The sequence below is a fragment of the Dendrobates tinctorius genome, unplaced genomic scaffold, assembly GCF_039654945.1.
Source record: "Dendrobates tinctorius isolate UK_male_01 unplaced genomic scaffold, ASM3965494v1 ptg000065l, whole genome shotgun sequence".
Taxonomy (NCBI): Eukaryota; Metazoa; Chordata; class Amphibia; order Anura; family Dendrobatidae; genus Dendrobates; species Dendrobates tinctorius.
This window is the reverse complement of record NW_027361733.1, coordinates 19,414,697-19,437,413: the sequence shown is the minus strand read 5'-3', so window position 1 is coordinate 19,437,413 and position 22,717 is coordinate 19,414,697. Positions and strand designations below refer to the sequence as shown.

The 22,717-nt window shown below is 45.0% G+C and overlaps 2 protein-coding genes across 5 annotated transcripts in view; one reads left to right on the top strand and one right to left on the bottom strand.

Annotated features, from left to right (window-relative positions):
* The window catches only part of RTF2 (replication termination factor 2), a 63,184-nt gene that overhangs the window by 23,591 nt on the left and 16,876 nt on the right, over positions 1–22,717 (bottom strand). The gene's annotated exons all lie outside the window — the stretch shown is intronic.
* LOC141094744 (beta-1,3-galactosyl-O-glycosyl-glycoprotein beta-1,6-N-acetylglucosaminyltransferase 7-like) lies at positions 13,323–20,588 on the top strand. The gene is made up of 3 exons (XM_073580669.1): positions 13,323–14,311; positions 15,354–15,449; positions 19,478–20,588. Exons 1-3 carry the CDS (start codon positions 13,345–13,347, stop codon positions 19,696–19,698), a joined length of 1,284 nt encoding a protein of 427 aa, XP_073436770.1. The 5' UTR covers positions 13,323–13,344; the 3' UTR covers positions 19,699–20,588.

The following is a 22,717-nucleotide window of genomic DNA, read 5'->3' as shown; positions in this document are numbered from 1 at the left end:
CGCTGCTGAGCCCCTGATGACCCATCTCTCCCGGGGAGACCCCTAGGCAAGTCGGCTCAGCCTCATGTCGGCGCGGCAGGTGTGGGCTCAGGAGTGGTGTGCCCGGGGCTCTCCGCGTTAAGCCCTCAGAAGGATCCCATCGTTTCTACTGACGCTGGTCCTGCTGCCTCCGAGGGCGCTATAGCACAGGGGGACACCGACCCTATGGGGAGAGGGCAGTCAAACCACGTTTTATCATCTGCCCATCAGGCTGGACTGCCACTTGTTATGGCTCTCCCACCTACCCACCAGTCTATGACATCCCCGACATTACAGTGCGGACCATCTGCCCCTTTCTTTATGGGACATCCCACAGCATCCATGGGAGCCGATCTTAATTATATGATAAAATAAAAGACATCCCGACAAAACAGGACATGGAACAATACATCGTTTGTCTGGAATCTTCCTATAAAGTTGAACTTTCCATACTTAAAGACGACATCCAACAATGCGGGGAGAAAGTTGAATCCCATGACCAGCTTTTGGCTTCCCTGGCTGGAAGGGTAGAGGCTCAGGAGGCAGCTATGGCCGCTCAAGCTAGACAGCTACAGACCCTAGCAGAGATGCTAGATGATTCTGAAAATAGGGGACGCAGGAACAATATAAGAATACAGGGATTACCAAAATCCGTGCCCCCCCCAGGAGTTGGATTCCACCTTAAGGGGCATCTATAATTCGGTGTTGGACAGACCCCATGATACTCCTTTGGAGTTAGATCGTGCCCACAGGGCTCTGGGCCCGCGCCCCAGCGACCAGGATCCACCGAGAGATGTGATATGCCGGGTACATAAATGCCAACTTAAGGATGCGGTCATGGGGGCAGCCAGGAAGGCAAGATCCATAAAACATTTGGATACCCGCATACAGCTTTTACCAGATCTGTCCAGATGGACTTTACAGAGGCGCAGAGCTCTTCGTCCTTTATTGGATGTGCTGAGACAACATGACCTTCCCTATACCTGGGGGGTTCCCGTTTTGCCTCCGGGTTCAGAGCGGGGGAAGAGTGCATCGTTTGAGTCACCCTAGTGGAATCTCAGCATTTTCGGCCGCCCTAGATATACCTGATGTGGGCATACCTGACTGGCCATCTTTACCATCATTTTACAGAATGGATGATCCTCACAGGGATCAGGCCCCTCGGAGGCAGCGGCGACCCAGGTGATGGAGATATCGCCTGATTACTCAGCTTTTTGACTTGTGGTTGGTTCTCATTTAATCGGGTGTGGGGACGGGGATTGGGGACCACCTTCACTGGCAACACAGAACTGAAGTTCAAATCAGTTTTTATCATCAGTTGATTCCCCCTTTCCTCCCCCTCCCTTCCATTGTTCCCCTCCCTTTCCCCATCCATATTCTCTTGGAAAATTGATGTTCCATACTAACCGCTCTTATTTGTCTTTAATTGCTCATTACCCTGTTGTGCCCTACTTCAAAAGAGTTGATTCCTGGAAGTCTATGCCGCCCCAGGTTTAAATGTTATGGTATCTTTAACATCGTTAGCCGTGCTGGTGCTATTTAATATGTGGAATACAGTGGGGCAAAAAAGTATTTAGTCAGTCAGCAATAGTCCAAGTTCCACCACTTAAAAAGATGAGAGGCGTCTGTAATTTACATCATAGGTAGACCTCAACTATGGGAGACAAACTGAGAAAAAAAAATCCAGAAAATCACATTGTCTGTTTTTTTTTTCATTTTATTTGCATATAATGGTGGAAAATAAGTATTTGGTCAGAAACAAAATTTCATCTCAATACTTTGTGATATATCCTTTGTTGGCAATGACAGAGGTCAAACGTTTTCTGTAAGTCTTCACAAGGTTGCCACACACTGTTGTTGGTATGATGGCCCATTCCTCCATGCAGATCTCCTCTAGAGCAGTGATGTTTTTGGCTTTTCGCTTGGCAACACGGACTTTCAACTCCCTCCAAAGGTTTTCTATAGGGTTGAGATCTGGAGACTGGCTAGGCCACTCCAGGACCTTGAAATGCTTCTTACGAAGCCACTCCTTCGTTGCCCTGGCAGTGTGCTTTGGATCATTGTCATGTTGAAAGACCCAGCCACGTTTCATCTTCAATGCCCTTGCTGATGGAAGGAGGTTTGCACTCAAAATCTCATGATACATGGCCCCATTCATTCTTTCATGTACCCGGATCAGTCGTCCTGGCCCCTTTGCAGAGAAACAGCCCCAAAGCATGATGTTTCCACCACCATGCTTTACAGTAGGTATGGTGTTTGATGGATGCAACTCAGTATTCTTTTTCCTCCAAACACGACAAGTTGTGTTTCTACCAAACAGTTCCAGTTTGGTTTCATCAGACCATAGGACATTCTCCCAAAACTCCTCTGGATCATCCAAATGCTCTCTAGCAAACTTCAGACGGGCCCGGACATGTACAGGCTTAAGCAGTGGGACACGTCTGGCACTGCAGGATCTGAGTCCATGGTGGCGTAGTGTGTTACTCAGGGCTGTGGAGTCGGAGTCGTGGAGTCGGAGTCGGTGCTCATTTTGGTGGAGTCGGAGTTGGAGTCGGTATAAAATGGACCGACTCCTAAAATATATAATAAATTGGGTACAGTAATTCAATGCAGGATGTGCTGAATATTTTTTCATAGGAATTTGGGAAAGTTATGAAATGTCCTATAAATGGCTGTTATATTCCTGATCTAAGGCTACATTCACACACAGCGTTTTTCCTGTGTTTTTTGAGGATACGTTTTTCAGCTGCAAAAGCAGATCATCTTTTTAAAAAACTGCATCACCTGAAAGGTTTTTGAGCTCATAGAGAATGTTTTCAATAGCAAAAGCAGATTAGAAATCTGCTCTATCCATTTATCCATATCTGTCTATCCATATCGTATCTGTACCAAAAAGAATGAAAACTGGGTAGTACACCAATATATATTCTGTTCTATATAAATATCTTGATTATTGGATCATAAAAATGATTAAATGTCTGAGGTTCACATTGTACTACAATAAATTTTTCACTTAAATATAAGCAATATGTGTGGGAGTCGGAGTCGTGGAGTCGGAGTCGGAGTTGGAGTCGGAGTAAGGGAAATTGAGGAGTCGGAGTCGCAGGTTTGGCTTACCGACTCCACAGCCCTCGTGTTACTTATGGTAGGCCTTGTTACATTGGTCCCAGCTCTCTGCAGTTCATTCACTAGGTCCCCCCGCGTGGTTCTGGGATTTTTGCTCACCGTTCTTGTGATCATTCTGACCCCACGGGGTGGGATTTTGCGTGGAGCACCAGATCGAGGGAGATTATCAGTGGTCTTGAATGTCTTCCATTTTCTAATTATTGCTCCCACAGTTGATTTCTTCACTCCAAGCTGGTTGGCTATTGCAGATTCAGTCTTCCCAGCCTGGTGCAGGGCTAAAATTTTGTTTCTGGTGTCCTTTGACAGCTCTTTGGTCTTCACCATAGTGGAGTTTGGAGTCAGACTGTTTGAGGGTGTGCACAGGTGTCTTTTTATACTGATAACAAGTTTAAACAGGTGCCATTACTACAGGTAATGAGTGGAGGAAAGAGGAGACTCTTAAAGAAGAAGTTACAGGTCTGTGAGAGCCAGAAATCTTGATTGCTTGTTTCTGACCAAATACTTATTTTCCACCATAATATGCAAATAAAATGAAAAAAAAACAGACAATGTGATTTTCTGGATTTTTTTTTCTCAGTTTGTCTCCCATAGTTGAGGTCTACCTATGATGTAAATTACAGACGCCTCTCATCTTTTTAAGTGGTGGAACTTGCACTATTGCTGACTGACTAAATACTTTTTTGCCCCACTGTATGTTGACAGCCTACGTGTTTGCTAACCATGTTCATATATATATTTTTTATCTGTTAATTCTCTGCCATAGAGGTATACGTTTGTTATATGATTACGAGGTTGGTGACCGGAGGAGACGGCGTCTCCATCTCTCTTCCTGTCGTACACTTACCCCCCCGGAGGTGCTGTCTCGCCTTGGTGGTGCGCAGCAATTAAAAATACCTCCACTAGGATTCATGTTATTTGTTGGTGTGTACTTATTCACACTTGTATTGTTACGTCTCACTTCTATCGCTAGTCTTCCTTTTTTTTCTACTTTTCTGTCTATCGTCTAGTTTACATCTTTTCTACCCTACTAGATTCTTTCCCCCCTCTCCACAGCGGGTACTGGATTCCGAAGCCGATCCATCCTTTTGAACGAAGCCTGACCTCCTTGAATCCGAACTACGATCATAATGCCTGGTAAGACTGCCATGCAAAAGATTACATTGGGCTCTCTGAACGTTAGGGGCTTTAACGTACCGCAGAAACGGTCACATATTTTATACAGCATGCACAAGAAAAGAGTAAATGTATTGATCTTACAAGAGACCCATTTTAAAGTTGGCCATGTCCCTGACATACTTGACCGCTAGTACACGACTTGGTTCCATAGCGCCAATCCGGACTCTCGGTCCCGTGGAGTGTCTATATCACTCCATAAATCTCTCCAACACACCATACTGGACACGCTAATTGATACTGAAGGTAGATACGTGATCTTGAAAATCCAGATTTTTTTCAACAACCTACACTATAGCGGGTTGGTACGCCCCCAGCCGGGACCAAATTCAAGCCGCCAAGTCTTTCTTGAAGACAGTGGCAGATTTCGCCGAAGGGGTTGTTATACTTGGAGGGGACTTTAACCTGACTCTTAACCCAACAATAGACTCCACAACAGCAAAGTCCTACCTTTCTCTTCGTCAGCTGTCCTCGTTGAAAAGGGATCTCCATGACCTACATCTTACTGACGTCTGGAGGCTCCTTAATCCCAATGGGAAGGATTATACATTCTTCTCCACGCCACATAACTCATACGGTAGAATAGATTTCTTTCTACTGAGACATTGCGCGTTGGCCTGGGACCCAAAACCCTCCACTGGCAGTTTCCTTTGGTCGGATCATGCTCCAGTCTTTCTGGATATTAATCCTCCTGACTCAGTAACACGCCAGTGGACGTGAAGATTGAATGATAATCTTCTAAAAGACCCTATTTGTGTGACTGACATTAAGACTACCATAGCAGCATTCTTGCAAGACCACGCACACGACAAAACCGCTGTGCCGATTAAATGGGAAGCCCTTAAATGCGTCCTTAGAGGGTTACTTATTAAACATGGTTCCTGTCTGAAACAGATGAAAAATAGGGAAATTATGGACCTCACTGAAAAAATACTAACCCTAGAGACGATGCACAAGTCCGGTTTAGGGACAGGGATACAGTCTGACCTGATCAAATGTAGAGATGATTTGAAATCTCTGTTAAATGAGAAAACCCGTCACCATAGAAACCATTTTAAAAGTATACTATACGGCCAAGCTAACAAATGCGGATGCCTGTTAGCCAGATTTCTACACCCACGCTGCCAGACCACAAACATACCATCTCTCCAGAAACATCGTGGACAGACAACGTCGAACCCAGCAGAAATCCTTGATATAATGCGACGTTATTACCATACATTGTACAATATTGACGGAGACAGCCCCCTCCAACCACCTCTAGACCCCCAACCACAAATAGAATCCTACATACATGATACCTCCCTCCCGACACTGGCCGCTGACTTAACGACACCACTGGAAACTGACTTTACGACTGAAGAGGTTGACAAAGTCATTCAGAACACCCCGGCAGGTAAGAGTCCGGGACCGGACGGATTCACCCCTCATTTTTACAAGATGTTCCAAGAGCAGCTTAAACCCATTATGACATCGGTCTTTAATTCCATTGCAGGCGACTCCCCATTTGCCCCACAATCCTTAGAGGCTTTTATTACAGTAATACCGAAGCCAGGGAAAGACTCTACAGTGGTAACCAACTACCGACCAATATCCGTTATTAACATCGACGTAAAACTCTACGCGAAAATTTTGGCTAACCAGTTGGCACCCCTTTTACCTTTAGTTGTTCATTCGGACCAGGTGGGGTTTGTGCAAGGGAGAGAGACGAGAGACGGTATAGGCAAAACCCTCATCTTGACAGCACACGCTAAATTAAAGCGTAAACCGCTGGCTTTGCTGTCGATTGACGCGGAGAAGGCCTTTGACTGTGTACACTGGGCTTTCATGTTCTCAGTCTTATGACAGATAGGCCTGGGTAACCGTTTCTTACATAAGATTGCGGCCTTGTATTCTGGCCCTTCTGCGAGAGTTAAAATCAATGGTGCAGTGTCAGACTCTATAGCTATTGGGAATGGCACATATCAGGGCTTCCCTTTATCTCCCCTTTTATACACGATAGTTATGGAACATTTGGCAGTGGGGATTAGAAAGAACCCCAGTGTGCACGGGCTATGGGTAGACCGCGTCCATTATAAGGTCTCTCTTTATGCTGATGACCTCTTGCTGTACGTATCCCAGCCGCACATTACTCTCTCGTCGTTGATGGACGATTTTCAAAAATATGGTGCAGTCAGTAATTTTAAAATTAATATTCATAAAACTGAAGCCCTTAACATTTCCTTGAGACAGGCAGAACTTATGAGGACCATGGGGAATTTTCCCTTTCGTTGGAGGTCTGTAGCTATCCAATATTTGGCTGTTCAAATTCCCACCAACATGACTGACCTTTATAAACTAAACTATTTACCCCTCCTAGAGTCGACTCTGAAGCGTTTGAGAGAATACGGACGAAAGAATATCTCGTGGTTTGGTAGAATGAACTCATTTAAGATGGACATCCTTCCCAGGTTTTTATACTTGTTCTAGGCGGTCCCGATTGTACCGCCGAATGTGTTCTTCCAGACCATTAGATCTGCATTGACCCGTTTTATCTGGAAGACCTCTAAGCCTCGTCTGAAATATACCATTCTGACTGCCCCGAAGTCCAGAGGCGGAGCGGGCCTCCCTGACCTGGAACTTTACCATAGGGCCTCTATGCTTTATACGTCTATTCGACTGGCAATTTGGCCACCGTTCCAAGCAATGGGTACAGTTGGAACAGACATCCTTTAACATTCCTCTGCGGATCCGACGCTATGACTTTGCCGCAGACGACACTGGAGGGTCCACGGGCTTCTTGGCGCTGGAAACATTACATCTCTGGAATCATTTAATAAAAAGAAATTGATCAGCGCCCTGAACCCGTTGGCTCCAATTTTTGGAAATCCAGACTTCCCTCCTGGTCGACATAGGGACCAATTTTTGGGCTGGCATATTAGTACTGACCTACGCTTGGGACAGGTGATAGTGGGAGGGCAAATCCCATCCTTGGAAACTTTACAGGAACAGTTTCCCACCAGGGCACTTTCCTGGTTGGAATATAACCAACTGAGGTCGTTTGTCCGGGGACATGTAGTTGATCGCACTTCTCGCCTTTCCATGACACGGTTGGAAGATTTACTTCAGCAACAGGACCCTCCCTCTCATTAGATCTCCCTTTTATATAAAGAATTCCATACTGGTGATACGGATATGATCCCGAGCTACATTCGGGCATGGGAAAAGGAGATGGGATGTGAGTTCTCTGTGGAGGATCTTGACAAAGCGTACCTTTTTACACACAAAATGTCCCCGGCTGGGGGCGCACAAGAGAAAAATGTCAAGATTCTGTCCATATGGTACTTATCCCGTCAGATTGAAGTCTATTTTCCCATCAGTGGACGATGCCTGTTGGCGGTGTGGAACTGAGAGGGGAACTTTGTTCCATATATGGTGGCAATGTTCTGCTATACGACCCTTCTGGAAGGTGTTCTCAGCTTATTACAACATTTCTGGGGATTACGTTCCCCCCTCCCCACAGATTGCCATCCTTTCGATTCTTCCGGGACCCATATCTGCTCAGAAACGGAGTCTTCTTCGGTTCTGTATCACCGCGGCACAGATGGTGATCCCACGCCATTGGCGCACGACAGCACCGCCGACTATGGCAGAATGGGCAATGGAATTCGCAGACATCTTCCGTATGGAGGAACTGATGGCTGAAATGGAAGGGGACAACACCCGCTTGATTCATGTATGGCAGCCTTGGATCATGTTCAGGGAAACTACCGGTTTATCTCAATTGGTTGAGGAGGCTTCATAGAGGTCGGTGCGGAACTCCGGTGTCCGCTCCCCCCCCCTCCTTCTGTCCCTACCCCTTTTGGGTTTGGGGAAATTCTTCTACCCTCACTCTTCCCACCTACCCACTTTTATGCCCTTTCTAGTTTCCTTCCTTCTTCTCCTTCTAGAGTACACCTAGGTTGAAACCTGTAACAATGTTACTATGACTGTTTATAATTAATGTCTCTAACATTTGATCATAATAAATAATCTTTATTTTTATATAGCGCTAACATATTCCGCAGCGCTTTACAGTTTGCACATATTTTCATCACTGTCCCTGATGGGGCTCACAATCTAAATTCCCTATCAGTATGTCTTTGGAATGTGGGAGGAAACCGGATCATTACATTATACCACTGTACCAGATGATACTTGAGGATGAAGGTCATCCCTCCAGCTTGATCTTTTGAATATAAGTAATATAATGAATGTTTGTATAATACCAATTACTTGAGTCGATCCTTGTACATGGTGGTGTATATGAACCTTAGACCAATACTCATCCTGACGGGACATTATGCGCCTCTGTTTCAGAAAAAGTTAAGGTCATATACGAGGCTGACTACAATGTGATCTTGTACAGAAGGGTGTACAGTTTGATATCTTGTATGTTATTTTCGTCTTTCTGTTTTCAATAAAAATAGATTCAACAATAATTTGGAACAGTGTAAGGAGGGTGACAGGCTGTGGATTGCAGATTAAGGTAGTGATGTATGGAGGGGACAAGCTGTGGATTGCAGATTAGGGTAGGTATGTAAGGAGGGGGACAGGCTGTGGATTGCAGACTAGGGTAGGTATGTATGGAGGGGACAGGCTGTGGATTGCAGATTAGGCCTGTTTCACACATCTGTATTTAGCCATCAGTCAAAATGCGCCGTTTTGCAAAAAAAAAAAAAAAAAAAACCGGATCCACCATTTTGCTTGGCGGATCCGTTTTTTTTTCCCATTGAGTTGCATTACCGTCGACATGCCCGGACGGACCATGCAACTTTTTTTTCGGGCGGCCGGATCTCTCTCTCTCTCCTTCCCCAGGCAGCGGTTCCTTTAAAATTCGCTGTCCGGTGCCAAACCTTGTGGTCAGTACAGGAACGGATCCGTTATCCGCCATTTTAGCAGATTTTGACTGACCAAAAAAACTGATGTGTGAAACAGGCCTTAGGGTAAGGATGTAAGGAGGGGGACAGGCTGTGGATTGCAGATTAGGGTAGGTATGTAAGGAGGGTGACAGGCTGTGGATTGCAGATTAAAGTAGTGATGTATGGAGGGGACAAGCTGTGGATTGCAGATTAGGGTAGGGATGTATGGAGGGGACAAGCTGTGGATTGCAGATTAGGGTAGGTATGTATGGAGGGGGACAGGCTGTGGATTGCAGATTAGGGTAGGTATGTATGGAGGGGGACAGGCTGTGGATTGCAGATTAGGGTAGGTATGTAAGGAGGGGGACAGGCTGTGGATTGCAGACGAGGGTAGGTATGTATGGAGGGGGACAGGTTGTGGATTGCAGATTAGGTCAAAGATGTAAGGAGGGGGACAGGCTGTGGATTGCAGATTAGGGTAGGTATGTAAAGAGGGGGACAGGCTGTGGATTGCAGATTAGGGTAGGGATGTATGGAGGGGGTCAGGCTGTGGATTGCAGATTAGGGTAGGTATGTATGGAGGGGGTCAGGCTGTGGATTGCAGATTAGGGTAGGTATGTATGGAGGGGGACAGGCTGTGGATTGCAGATTAGGGTAGGTATGTAAGGAGGGGGACAAGCTGTGGATTGCAGATTAGGGTAGGTATGTAAAGAGGGGGACAGGCTGTGGATTGCAGATTAGGGTAGGGATGTATGGAGGGGACAAGCTGTGGATTGCAGATTAGGGTAGGTATGTGAGGGGGACAGGCTGTGGATTGCAGATTAGGGTAGCTATGTAAGCAGGGGGACAGGCTGTGGATTGCAGATTAGGGTAGGTATGTATGGAGGGGGTCAGGCTGTGGATTGCAGATTAGGGTAAGGATGTAAGGAGGGGGACAGGCTGTGGATTGCAGATTAGGGTAGGTATGTAATGAGGGTGACAGACTGTGGATTGCAGATTAAGGTAGTGATGTATGGAGGGGACAACTGTGGATTGCAGATTAGGGCAGGAATGTATGGAGTTTCATTATCATGGATAATCCTTTGTTCTGGGACGTGAGCTGGAACTGTACAATTATCCAGATTGCAGGCAAGTAACGTTTAGTCATTCTTTGCATAATTTTTTTTGCAATTTTATTTCCGATCTGTTATAGCCCAGGTCCTTCCTCCTGGATGTCATGCTGCACAAGCAGCACAGAGGATTTGTGCGGATGATTTTACATTTGTGACGCTGGTCAGTTTTGCATAGGTAAAATATTCAAAACCCTATTAACAAAAACCTGCAACCACGGAGCAGGTAAAAGATACTGGTGCGGAGGACGACAGCAGCATACACGTACAGGGTAAGAGTGCTATCTAGCCCACATGAATTTAAAGGGACATCCCCCTAAAACGCCGAAAACTTGCCCTCCTATGGGACATTTAACTATTAAAAGGTCACATTTAACTATTGTAATCAGTCTGTCTCTCCTATGTGGGTGACTTGAGTCTCACCATCCTCTTGCCATCGCTGTTGAAGCCATAGCTGCATAGTTTGGCAAATAATATACTTATGTTCAAGTGTCAGTCTTTACTGTAATACTGGCATTCTACTCATGAACCATGGAGCTCAGGACAAACAAGGGGTAAGATGTTGCTGCACAGAAAATATGGCTATAAGTAATTCAGAGGATTCAGTAGAGATATTTATACGAGTGTGCGAGGATAAATGCTCATTAATGTTTTGCATCTCGAGATCTGAGGATTGTTGTGGTATTACTTTCCATTTAATGAAACCCAAAAGGACGCAGGCGTGGTCCCAGGGGCCCCAGGAGCCGGCAGATAGGAAATGTCAAGCTCGCTTGGAAACGCCATCTCAGCTGCTGATACCTGACAACAACCATCATTGCTCGTCAGGAGCGTCTGCAGCAAGGAAGACTCTGGCGGTGAGGGCGAGGAAATCTGAGCAGGTAAGTGAGGCCCCGAGAGCTCCTGTCACCATATCCTAGTGGGGGCACGGATATAAACCACGGGGAGGGATGTCATCAGTAATGCGCATCTGTCCACATCATCCATGTCTGAGAACAACCCTGTGTGCACCAGGCACAGAACATATCAGAAATAATGATTCTGGGGAAACTCATTTTCCCCAGAATCATGGGGAAATGTGGCCCACCATCGAGACTGCCAGGATAGGACTGCAGCAACTAGATGACGTTAAGTTAGAGTGGTCAATGAGTGCTGAGGAGCAGAAGACATAGAAGTCACCAACTCTCTGCCAATTCCATAACTGCGGAGGTCAATCCTTGTCTCATATTATCATCACCACAAAAACTGTGCAATGGGAACATCATGGCCAAGCAACTGCATGCAGCCTTCCATCACCAAGCACAATGCCAGCATCAGATGAAGTGGTGTAATGTCGCCACCACCATACTGTGGAGACATGTTCTGTGCAGTGATGGATGTCACTTCTGTATCTGTCATCCCCGTGCCGGGGTGTGTATACAACCGCTGCTCACGATATACTGAATGATGACTGAAGCTGCACTGGTGGAACCTTTATGACTGAAATTTGGAGGCTGCCAAAAGAAATAAAGTTAATTTTGTTGTTGTAGCCGCGCTTTCAATGCTGCAAAGCTTTAGGACGCTTTTATCCTGCAGGTTAATAGTGTTTGGGGACATGACAGGTTCCCTTTAACATTTCAGCATATAAGATACTTTGTACAATTGTAGATATGAATTAAGGTCCATGAAGACATGGTTGGGGGGAGTTTGGTGGGAAGAACATGACCGGCCACAACCTCATCCAACAGCTTTGGGATGAACTATCGTAGAAAGAAGATTGTAATCCCAGCCTCTCCTCCATCATCAGTGTGTGTTCTTCTGGATGAAAGGGAAAAAATTCCCAGACACATTCAAAATCTTATAGAAATTCTTCCCAGAAGAGTGGGAGCTGGTATAGCTGCGAATTGACAGACACCATATTTATGACTGTGGATGTAGAAAGCACAATATTTTTGTCCATATCCTGTATGGGATGATTATAAAATATATATCTATGTTTATAGATGTAATTAGAGGTCCACACCAATTCCTAACATCCATTATCTGTTCTCTACTTCACATTGAACATTACATATCTGTATAGAGATGCTGTAGTCTGTTTTCAGGACTGACAGATTCCTAATGAAGCCAATAGAAGGTTTATGCAACTACAGATAGGACTGGAGAAAAATATACATGATGTAGACAAATGTAATCTGTTTGCAGGGATCAATGTGGAGTATCGTGAATGCAGCTCTGGCTGTGACAGCCAATGAGGACTGTGAGTGCAGCTCTGGCTGTGACAGCCAATGAGGACTGTGAGTGCAGCTCTGGCTGTGACAGCCAATGAGGACTGTGAGTGCAGCTCTGGCTGTGACAGCCAATGAGGACTGTGAGTGCAGCTCTGGCTGTGACAGCCAATGAGGACTGTGAGTGCAGCTCTGGCTGTGACAGCCAATGAGGACTGTGAGTGCAGCTCTGGCTGTGACAGCCAATGAGGACTGTGAGTGCAGCTCTGGCTGTGACAGCCAATGAGGACTGTGAGTGCAGCTCTGGCTGTGACAGCCAATGAGGACTGTGAGTGCAGCTCTGGCTGTGACAGCCAATGAGGACTGTGAGTGCAGCTCTGGCTGTGACAGCCAATGAGGACTGTGAGTGCAGCTCTGGCTGTGACAGCCAATGAGGACTGTGAGTGCAGCTCTGGCTGTGACAGCCAATGAGGACTGTGAGTGCAGCTCTGGCTGTTACAGCCAATGAGGACTGTGAGTGCAGCTCTGGCTGTGACAGCCAATGAGGACTGTGAGTGCAGCTCTGGCTGTGACAGCCAATGAGGACTGTGAGTGCAGCTCTGACTGTGACAGCCAATGAGGACTGTGAATGCAGCTCTGGCTGTGACAGCCAATGAGGACTGTGAATGCAGCTCTGGCTTTGAATAGAGAGTTAGATATTTTGTATTAACAGAATACTTTCCTTATAGGTTTCCTAATAGGTTTCCTTACTGGTAGAATGATCTTTCATTTTCTGCAGGTTCACAAAGGAAATGCCCCAATGATACTAATGACGAGACACTGGCAGAGCAAACAATGAGCCTCCTTGGATGCACCAAGTCAGGGTTCGTGTTATGTGTTGGCCTTTCCATCGTTCTTTTGGCCATTAACAATATTAGCCAACTGGAGGACAGGCAGAGCATTGAGGAGGAGATCAAGGAATGCGGTTTCTATCCGGGAGAACTGTGTAAAGCGTTATTCGATGGAAAGCCCGCCGCCCTGGTGGTGGGAAATATATGTCAAGAAGCCCTGCCTCCATCCAGAGAAGAAGTCCCAATCACCCTGCAGTCCAACTGCACCAACCTAATAAACGAGCTGCACTTTATAACAACCCCACTGTCGCTGGAGGAGGCAGACTATCCCTTGGCATACATCTTGACTATACACAAACAACTGGACATGTTCATCAAGTTGCTTGCCGCCATTTATGTCCCGCAGAATGTGTACTGCATCCACGTCGACCAAAAGTCTTCCAAGACATACAGTCAGGCAGTGCAGAGACTCGCCAGCTGCTTCCACAACGTGTTCTTATCATCCCAACAGGAGACTGTGGTCTACGCGGGGTTTTCACGGCTACGCGCCGACATTAACTGCATGGAGGACCTGGTCCGCTCCGACCTTCCATGGAGACATGTCATCAACCTATGTGGCCAAGACTTTCCCATGAAAACCAACAGGGAGGTAGTCCAGTACCTCAAGAGCATGTGGAACGGGAAGAATCTAACGCCGGGCGTGATCCAGCCGCTGCACATGAGGTACCGCACACAAGCCACTTACAAGGAGTTTGTCCATATGGGGAAGTCTTACGTCTACCCCACCAAAGAGGAGAAGGCCAGCCCACCATATAACATCACCCTCTACTTTGGGACGGCCTACTACGCCCTTACCAGGAACTTTGTAGAATTTGTGTTGATGGACCAAAGGGCGAAGGATCTCCTGGAGTGGTCAAAAGACACGTATAGTCCGGACGAGCACTACTGGGTGACCCTCAACAGGATTGAAGGTGAGATTTTCCACATCAGCCATAAAACGATCTCCTGACCCCTTTATTACCAGGACCAGAGGTGTCCATGCTCAATAGGGATCAAATCTTGTCCCTACCCAAGACGTCTCACAGCTGAGGGTTTGTTATATTGTATTCAGTCTGTAACAAATGGCCAGGACTCCAGATTAATACTTTACCTGCACAGACACAATGCAGCAAACATGATGATGTATTAAGTTTACGGAAGATTATATAAAACTGGATACACTCTCAGCCATGAACAGCATCAGGTCGGAACATGCAAGCCTCCGTTTACATCCATTGATAGAGCGCTTGAAACCAGTAATGAATACAAGTGCAAAACATCAATAAAGGGGCTGCCATGGAGTAAAAAAACGTGTCTGCTTTCTTCCAGAATTGGCTCCACTCCTGTCCATGGGCTGTGATTAGCAACCTAATGAAGTGCTGTTTCTGGAAGAAAGCAACCATAAGGCTGTGTACCCACGTTGCGGATTGTATGTGTTTTAGCCGCGTTTTTTGCCGTGAAAACGCTGCGATAACACATACAGAACGCACCCCATGAATTCCTATGGCATTCTGCACATGCTGTGCTAATGCTGCATTTTTTTCCGTGGCGGAATAGCATAGCAGAAAAAAAACACAGCAGGCTCATTATTTTTGCGGAATCGCCGCGATTCCGCACCCATAGGAATGCATTGATCCGCTTACTTTCTGCATGTGGCTTTGCCCACCATGCGCAATGTGAGCGGATCATGTGCAGATGGTACCCACGGTCTGGAGGAGAGGAGACTGTCCTCCAGGCCCTGGGTACCATATCCCTGTAAAAAAAAAAAAATAAAAAAAATAAAATCGGGTTATCCTCACCTTCTGGCGTCCCGCGCAGCCTTACCGATGCTCCCGCCAACTCCCATTCCCAGTAATGCCTTCCGGCAAGGACCTGTGATGACGTAGCGGTCTCGCGAGCCAAGAGGCAAGAGGTAACTCAACCAGAACCCTCAGACGTACTGCGTTTAATAAAAATTCTGCATTTATTTTTCAGATTTTCCAGGATCCACCCCTCATGCTGGCTGGGAGGGGAACATCCGAGCTGTGAAATGGAGGGACCAGGAGGGCATCTCACATTCTGGCTGCAGCGGTAACTTTATAATCTTCTGGCCTTGAACCACAAAAGGGAGAGGCAGATATGTAGGTCAGGGGGTTGGTTTAACACCTTAGAGACCCTACCCATTTTTGTTTTTCTCTCCCCTTCTTCCCAGAGCCAAAGCAAAGCTTTTTTTATTTTTCTTTCAATACGGCTGTGTGAAGGTTTGTTTTTTGTGCGACGAGTTGTACTTTTGAACGACAACATTGATTTTACCATGTCGTGTTAACAGAAAACGGGAAAAAAAATTCCAAGTGCGGTGAAATTGCAAAAAAAAAGTGCAATCCCACAATGTTTTTTTGGATTTTTTTTATCATGCTTTTTTACAGAGTTCATAGTCACCAAACATCTAGGTTCTTTTTTATTTAATGGGTGAAAAAAAATCCAAAGTTTGTTAAAAAAAAAAATAAAAAATTGCGCCATTTTTTGAGACCCGTAGCGTCTCGAAACAAAACTATGTAAGGTAGTTAACACAAAGGAGGACAGTTTGCAACTATAGACAGATGTGAGTAAATTGGAGAATTGGACTGAAAAATGGCAAATGAGGTTTAACACAGATAAGTGTAAGGTTATGCACATGGGAAGGAGAAACAGATGCTACAATCACTTACTAAATGGGAAACTGCTGGGGAAACAGACATGGAAAAAGACTTAGGCATCTTAGTCAATAAGAAGCTAAATTGGAGTGCCCAGTGTCAGGCAGCTGCCACCAAAGCAAATAGGGTCATGGGATGCATTAGAAGAGGTCTGGGGACACGAGATGAAAACATAATTCTCCCTCTGTACAAATCACTCGTCAGACCACACTTGGAGTATTGTGTGCAATTCTGGATGCCGGTGCTCAAGAAAGACATTACTGAACTTGAAAGGGTTCAAAGGCAGCTACTAAAATGATAAATGGAGTTGGTTCACTACAATACTCAGAAAGGTTATCAAAATTAGGTCTATTTACTCTAGAAAAGAGAAGACTTAGGGGAGACTTAATATACTGTATATGTACAAGTATATCAGAGGGCAATACAGAGATCTCTCCAATGAACTGTTTGTACCAAGGACTGTGACAAGAACAAGGGGGCATTCTCTTCGTCTGGAGGAAAGACAATTTCTGCACCAGCATAGAAGAGGGTTCTTCACGGTAAGAGCAGTGAGGCTCTGGAATTCTCTTCCTGAGGAAGTGGTGATGGCCAACTCACTGAATGAATTTAAGAAAGGAATGGATGCTTTTCTTGTGAGTAACAGTATAGAAGGTTACGAATAACAGAATATTATAGGTAGATGGTTGACCCAGCTTAGGGGGAGGAATTTTTTTCCCTATGGAGAAAATTGGCTTCTACTCTGTGGGTTTTTTGCCTTCCCCAGGATCAACAATGCAGAACAGCTGCACTAAAAATAGGCTGAACTAGATGGACATAAGGTCTTCCTTCAGCCTTCAAAACTATGTTACTATGTCTCCATTTTTCATCATCTCGGGTCGAGTGAGGGCTTATTTTTTGTGCGCAGAGCTGCCGTTTTTAATTATACCACTTTTGTGCAGATACAATCTTTTGATTGCATTAAAAGGCAGTAACGGGCAATGTCATTGCGACCAAAAAAAACGTAATTCTAGCATTTTGACTTTTTCTCGCTACGCCGTTTAGCAATCGGGTTAATCCTTTTTTTTTTTATTGATCGATCGGGCGATTCTGAACGCAGAGATGCCAAATATGTGAATGTTTGATTTTTTTTTTTTTGAAAGGGGGATGACTTGAAGTTTTATATATATTTTTAAAAACTTTTTTTTTTTTTTTTTGTACTTTTGGCATGCTTCAGTAGTCTCCATGGGAGACTAGAAGCTGCCATAACCAGATCAGCAAAAATTTTCCGTGGCCAAATGGACATACCTCTCAAGCCTCGAACTACAACCAAAGGAAAAACCCCAATATCCAGCTAAGATATCATAGCAATATTCATCAGGTATGAAATAGTACAGTGACTAAAGGTGGACTAAATTGTCACAAAATATAAAGAGGGTTTAATTGAATAATATCAATTTTATTACACATGTGTAAATATATATTAATCAAGACATACAAAGTACTTAATGGTGATGTAGATAGAACATAGCAGCTAAAGGATAATAGCAAAATACATAGATAACAAATATGGTGCCAGACAGAAAAAGCGTCTCGGGATAAGATTCTGCATATACCAAGGATCAAGGAGTTAATAATGGGGTTCGGATTATATAACTGGTGCTGAAATAACACTAGCTTAGAGCCTACATAAAATGATTCATAACGGGCATCGTATAATGCATAAGCATCCAATTTGTCATAGGCAATGTTATCTAAGCATGCTCCGAATCCCAAATATAATTCCAAGATACAGATAGACTGATCCTATAGCTATATTCTTAGTACACTGAAAATGTGATAGCCAAGATCTATTTAAGGGGCATAAAAGCGAGTTTAAGTAATCCAGAAGCTCAAATGTAAGCCATGTATATTATTATCACACTAGTGAATCAGGAGAGTGCTGGAGAATCTTTATATCAACCCGCAGAATTCCCATGTGTAAAGCTCCAAAGGTTACATGGCAGATATACCGGCCAGATTAAAGTATATAAAGTTAAATACCTTGCAACATAATCCTGGTTAACTACAGAACCGTCCGTGAGACGCACTAAAGCCCCGACACGCGTTTCACCATCCTCGGTTTCGTCAGGAGGAGAAAAAATATTATTACATGTGTAATAAAATTGATATTATTCAATTAAACCCTCTCTATATTTTGTGACAATTTAGTCCACCTTTAGTCACTGTACTATTTCATACTTGATGAATATTGCTATGATATCTTAGCTGGATATTGGGGTTTTTCCTTTGGATGTAGTTCATAACCAGATCAGCTCTGCTACATAGAGGCGATGATCAAATCGCCTCGATGCAGTAGAATTACTCACTTGCTATGAGCGCCGACCACCAGGCAGCCCTCATAGCAATCCGGCACTGACAACCATAGAGGTCTCCAGGAGACCTCTGGTTGTCATGCCAATGCACCGGTGACCCTCGATCACATATGAGAGGATTTCCAGCCCAATGGCCGGAAGCGTGCGTTAAATGACGCTGTCAGAGTTTGACAGCGGCATTTAACTAGTTAATAGCCGCGGGTGGATCGCGATTTCACCAGCGGCTGTTCCAGGCACGTCAGCTGTTCAAAACAGCTGACATGTCCCAGGAAAGATGTGGGCTCACCGCCGGAGCCCACATCAAAGGGAGGGAAGCGACCTCCGAAGTACTAGTACGGTGAAGGTCGCTAAGGGGTTAAAGGAACGACACCCTGTACAGTGCCTAGTACAAGGCCTGGCACAGAGAATCCATGTGTAACGCTCCTCGGGCCCTTCAGTGGGTACAGCACAAAGCATCGGTCTCCCTTTGAGTGTTTCTTTAACTCGCTCCTCACTACAACTCTCCCATGTCTCATTGGCATCAGCCCAAACTGTAGTCTTTCTGCAGCTCTCCAGTACACTTTGGGCCTGAGTCATTATTTGCATTTTCTTTTTGGTCTAGTTTTTGACGTTTTTCGCTCGTTTTCATTTGCACATTATTTGATGTCTATTTTATTTGCGTTTGGCTGGCTTTGTTTTTTTTTTGTCCAATTTAATGAGCCTTTTTTACTTTGCTCAAAATTAGCTAATCGCGTGAGCCATTTTGAAAAATTTGACACAAGAAACATCAACAAAAAAAACACATTACAAAAAAAAAAAAAGATTTACCACACAAGACTTAAAAAAACAAAACAAAAATGATACAATGGACCCTTTGTGCTTCAGTTCTTCCCAATTTTTAAGAATTCTGCTAGATTCTGGTGAGTGGGAGCCATTATTTACACCCCACCTCTCCGGATCCAATACTTCTCCCAGCTGGAGGTTTGTCACAATCCTATCTAGTCTGGACAACACTTCATACATTTTACCTGCACTGACACATTTGGCTCAGAGGACTGGATCCAATTGTAACCTACTTGTCCCATTCCTCTCTCAGGGCACTATGTCCGGGATATCTGCGTGTACGGCCTCGGAGACCTGCGCTGGTTGATTAACTCTCCGCACTTGTTTGCAAACAAGTTTGATCCAAGTCGCTACGGCCTGGTCACTGACTGCCTAGAAACACATTACAGACGGCGTGTCCTGGACGGGGCGGACGTCCCGGTGGAGCAGAGCTGGTATTTGCAAGATGAGTATTCGACAAAGGCCTTAAAGTAATGGCTAGTGTCCCCAAGAGATGAAACGAGATATGCCCTTTGAATACATGCAAATCAAACCTACCACTCTGGTCCTGGGTTCTTGTAAATCCTCAACTCTATTAACCCTGGATGGGTTATCTGTTATAAACAGCAGCACGGACAAGAGAATTATCGATGGATCATCCACGCAGGATGTCCACATCGGACAAGAATACAACAGGCAAGTTCAGACAAAAGCCGGCAGCAGAGCCCCTGCTTGATGTATACTATGCAAAGCTACACAGTCAACGAGTGTCAATCATTTATTAGCAAAGATTCGGTTCTAAGGCCCTTCGTCAGGATTGCCAACTGGGAAGACCCTTGACAGAAGACGCAGGTGCTGGCATAGGAGTGCCAAGGGTCGTATTCGCTGAAGGGTAGACCAAGGGAGGATACATGAAGAGTCTCATACTCCAATTAGCAATTTGACTCACAAAAATCAAGGAAAGTACACATTCCTAAACCAGGAGTGGGCCACATGCGGCCAAAGATGCCATGCTGTGTTGCTTGCCCAACCATATGGACAGAAAAATGCCTGACTGACAAGTTAACTATAAGGCTGGGTTCACACGTAGCGGAACTCTTGTGGAAATTACGGCGAGAATTCTGGAATTCCATTCCGTGGGAAAATCGCATTTTAAATTCCCGCGATTTTCCCGCGGAAAAACTAGCATTTTGCAAGCGTAATTAGCTTGCAGAATTGCTAGCGTTTTCCAAGCGATCTGTAGCATCGCTTGGAGAACTGATTGACAGGTTGCGGCATCAATAGTAAAAGATAGAATGTAAAAAATAATAATAATAAAAAATATATTGTTATACTCACCTTCCGACATCCCGCGCAGCCTTCCCGCCTCTCTTCACGCTCCCGGTCCCAGCAATCCTTTGCGACAATTACCGCGATGACGTCCGTTCTCGCGGGATCGCGACGTCTCGCGGTCATTCGCGATGACGTTGCGCGAATGACTGCGAGACTTCGCGATCCCGCGAGAACGGACGTCATCGCTCGCAAAGGCTTACTGGGACCGTGAGCGTGGAGAGAGGCGGGAAGGCTGCGTGGGAAGTCGGAAGGTGAGAATAACAATATTTTTTATTTTAAATTCTATTTTTTACAGGGATATGGTACCCAAAGCCCGGAGGACAGTCTCCTCTCCTCCGGACCGTGGGTACCATCCGCAAATGTTCTGCTTACTTTTCGCATGGTGTGCACAGCCACATGCGGGAAGTAAGCGGAACAATGCATTCCTATGGGTGCGGGATCGCCGCGATTCCGCGAAATTAATGAGCATGCTGCGCTTTTTACCGCGAAGCGATTCCACCGCGGTAAAAACCACAGCATTAGCACAGCATTGCGGAATCCCATAGGAATGCATGGGGTGCTTATTTTTCGTGTTTTTGCGGCACAAACGCGCGGAAAATACCGCCGCGGAAACGCAAAAAAAAACGGTACGTGTGAACGAGGCCTAAGGGGGCAGCCACACACAAAAAAAAAAAAAAAAAAGCAGTGGCAGCAGCTGAAGAACAGGGACTGGAAAGTACTAATGGTGCACGGTGTAGACATCTCTGGATGCCTCTTACATCAGGAGAATGGGGTCCTGTAAAACATTTAGACGTTTAGCACTACAGAAAGGATTATGTAAAAAAATGTTCAAAATAATGTGAAAAAAAATCAGCATTGTGTACACGAGACAAGCTTTTCCCATTAAAATCAGCCAGAAACTTATTCTAAGAGTATTGGTGTGGATATAGGAGCAGAATCTATTTCTTATAATAATAATAAATTTTATTTCTATAGCGCAGCACTTTACATTTCAGAGGGGACTTGTACAGACGATAGACATTACAGCATAACAATAATCACATAGATTGGGTGGTAACAGTTGCCCTGATTGTATGGACCAGCCATAATGTTAAGTGTGTAACAGTACAGATACAGAGGGCTGATAGATGCATAAAGTATGTGGGAACATGATGCGGGGAACCTGGTTATGGTAAAACTTTTGGCTGTGCCACACAGGGATAGATTAGGTTAATGTGTTGAGACGATAGGCCAATCTGAATAAATGCGTTTTCAGGGCACGATTAAAATTGTGGGGATTGGGGACTAATCATATTGACCTGAGAAGTGCATTCCAAAGAATTGGCGCAGCAAGTGTATAGTCTTGGAGACAGGAGTGGGAGATTTTGATTACTGAGGAGCGTCCAGGAGGACCAGGCTGCGCTTATACTGCCCACTGTTAAGATTTTTCTGCGTTACAGCAGCATTCTGATTATCTGATCACCGGTTTTACCAAAGAGAATCATAAAAAGCGCCCTCCTCTAAACTGCATTCAAACATACTAGCACGTAACTGATGAAGGTCTATACTGACAGAAACGTTTTCTGGTACTACAATAAATTGTCTCACTAAGCATTAAGTTGAGTGCCAGGTTTTCATTTATTACAAATGGTTTGGGAACCTAACTTGGCACCATTACAGTAGTGCACACGGTGTTTTCTCCTAGTTGATTATTTCTTAGTCCTTGTCAAAAAACTCAGTGAGAACTTTCCATTAAAGTACTGATTTTTGGATGGAAGAGTCCTGTAACTTGAATATATACTGATCAGACATTTATGGTCTATGCCACGAAGGTCACAGATGCGAACATCCCTTTCATTTTCAGTGCTGCCCCATATTGGTTCAGTATGATGATGTGGCCCTTGGAACGAAACACCAAGGTTACTTACCGGTAGCCGTTTTTTCCGGAGCCCATGACGGCACACGAGAGAGGGGATCCGCCCAGCCAGGACAGGAACCCTACTGAAGATAAAAGGGCAGTACCTCTCCCTCGCTTCAGTTGGTTTATAGAATGAGAGGCCCCCTGGGTTAGTACACATGGTAAAACTATCACCACATTATATCTAACTAAAAAAACAACACCGAAACTATAGTGCACACCAAAAGAGTGATAAGGGGGGGAATATACAGGTACCGTTATGGACTCCGGAAAAACCGGCTACCG